This window comes from Aphanomyces invadans (genome assembly GCF_000520115.1).
Source record: "Aphanomyces invadans strain NJM9701 unplaced genomic scaffold supercont1.22, whole genome shotgun sequence".
Classification (NCBI taxonomy): domain Eukaryota; phylum Oomycota; class Saprolegniomycetes; order Saprolegniales; family Verrucalvaceae; genus Aphanomyces; species Aphanomyces invadans.
The window spans coordinates 640055-640907 of NW_008580167.1; the positions used below are offsets into that span (position 1 = coordinate 640055).

Genomic DNA, 853 nt, shown 5'->3' on the forward strand with positions numbered 1-853 from the left:
GCTTTGAACAGTGTTCAAGGTGGCCTGACCGAAGAACATGTATGGAAGTGCATCGCAATTCTAACCTGTGGTGGTGCTGCGTTGCCTCAGAGTGTCATGACCGATGCGTGCCGCCACTTGGGTCTCTCAGAGGTGTGTACATTGTGAACGGATGGAGAAGTTTTCCTTTGACGTCCGCGTCACAAACGTAGGTCCCACCGCGGCCTTGTCGCTGAAAGTCATTGATGCGTGATTGAGTGAACGGTACTTTATAGCTCGACAATGTATGTAGAGTATGTGGGCAAATGGGCGTGAACAGCATGCTCGGCATACTACAACAAAGAGCAAGTGAAGCGGCCGTGGAGACGGAATGCACGCCATGGTATTATGGATGGGCAATACTGCCTCCCGCCGATAACGAGTACGCGATTGAACCTGTCAGGTAAGCTATGATAATTCCATCGGCGCTGATCTTGGTCAACTCGATGTCTTCGCAAAAGCAGACGAGCTCGGCCAAAGCCGCACCGACCCCACGATCCACCACCACGACTTCGTTTAGGGCGTGAACTGGTGGGATTGCAGGTTCAAGCGACATTTGCTTTCGGATAATCGTACACAAGAGGCGATGGCAACGATAGATTGAATCACTCACATTTGAGCCGTTCCAGGTGATCTGCCTCAAGGTTATGAGAGCTTGCTGAACAAAGCAAGCTCTCATAACCTTGAGGCAGATCACCAGGGATGGTACACCTTTGTAGTTGGGACCTTCGTAGCCGCCAGAGCACTCGGCGTGCAAAAACTCGAATGGCGTGAGGAAGCCGAGCGACCCCATCGCAAACGAAAAAACTGGCGGCAAGAGGTGTGACACCCACAG

At 52.2% G+C, this 853-nt stretch overlaps 1 protein-coding gene across 1 annotated transcript; it reads right to left on the reverse strand.

Moving 5' to 3' along the window:
* Positions 1-364: 364 nt before the first annotated feature.
* Positions 365-811, reverse strand: H310_09724 (hypothetical protein; the record flags this gene model as incomplete). The annotated part of the gene is made up of 1 exon (XM_008875876.1): positions 365-811. One exon carries the CDS (start codon positions 809-811, stop codon positions 365-367), a length of 447 nt encoding a protein of 148 aa, XP_008874098.1.
* Positions 812-853: the final 42 nt, after the last annotated feature.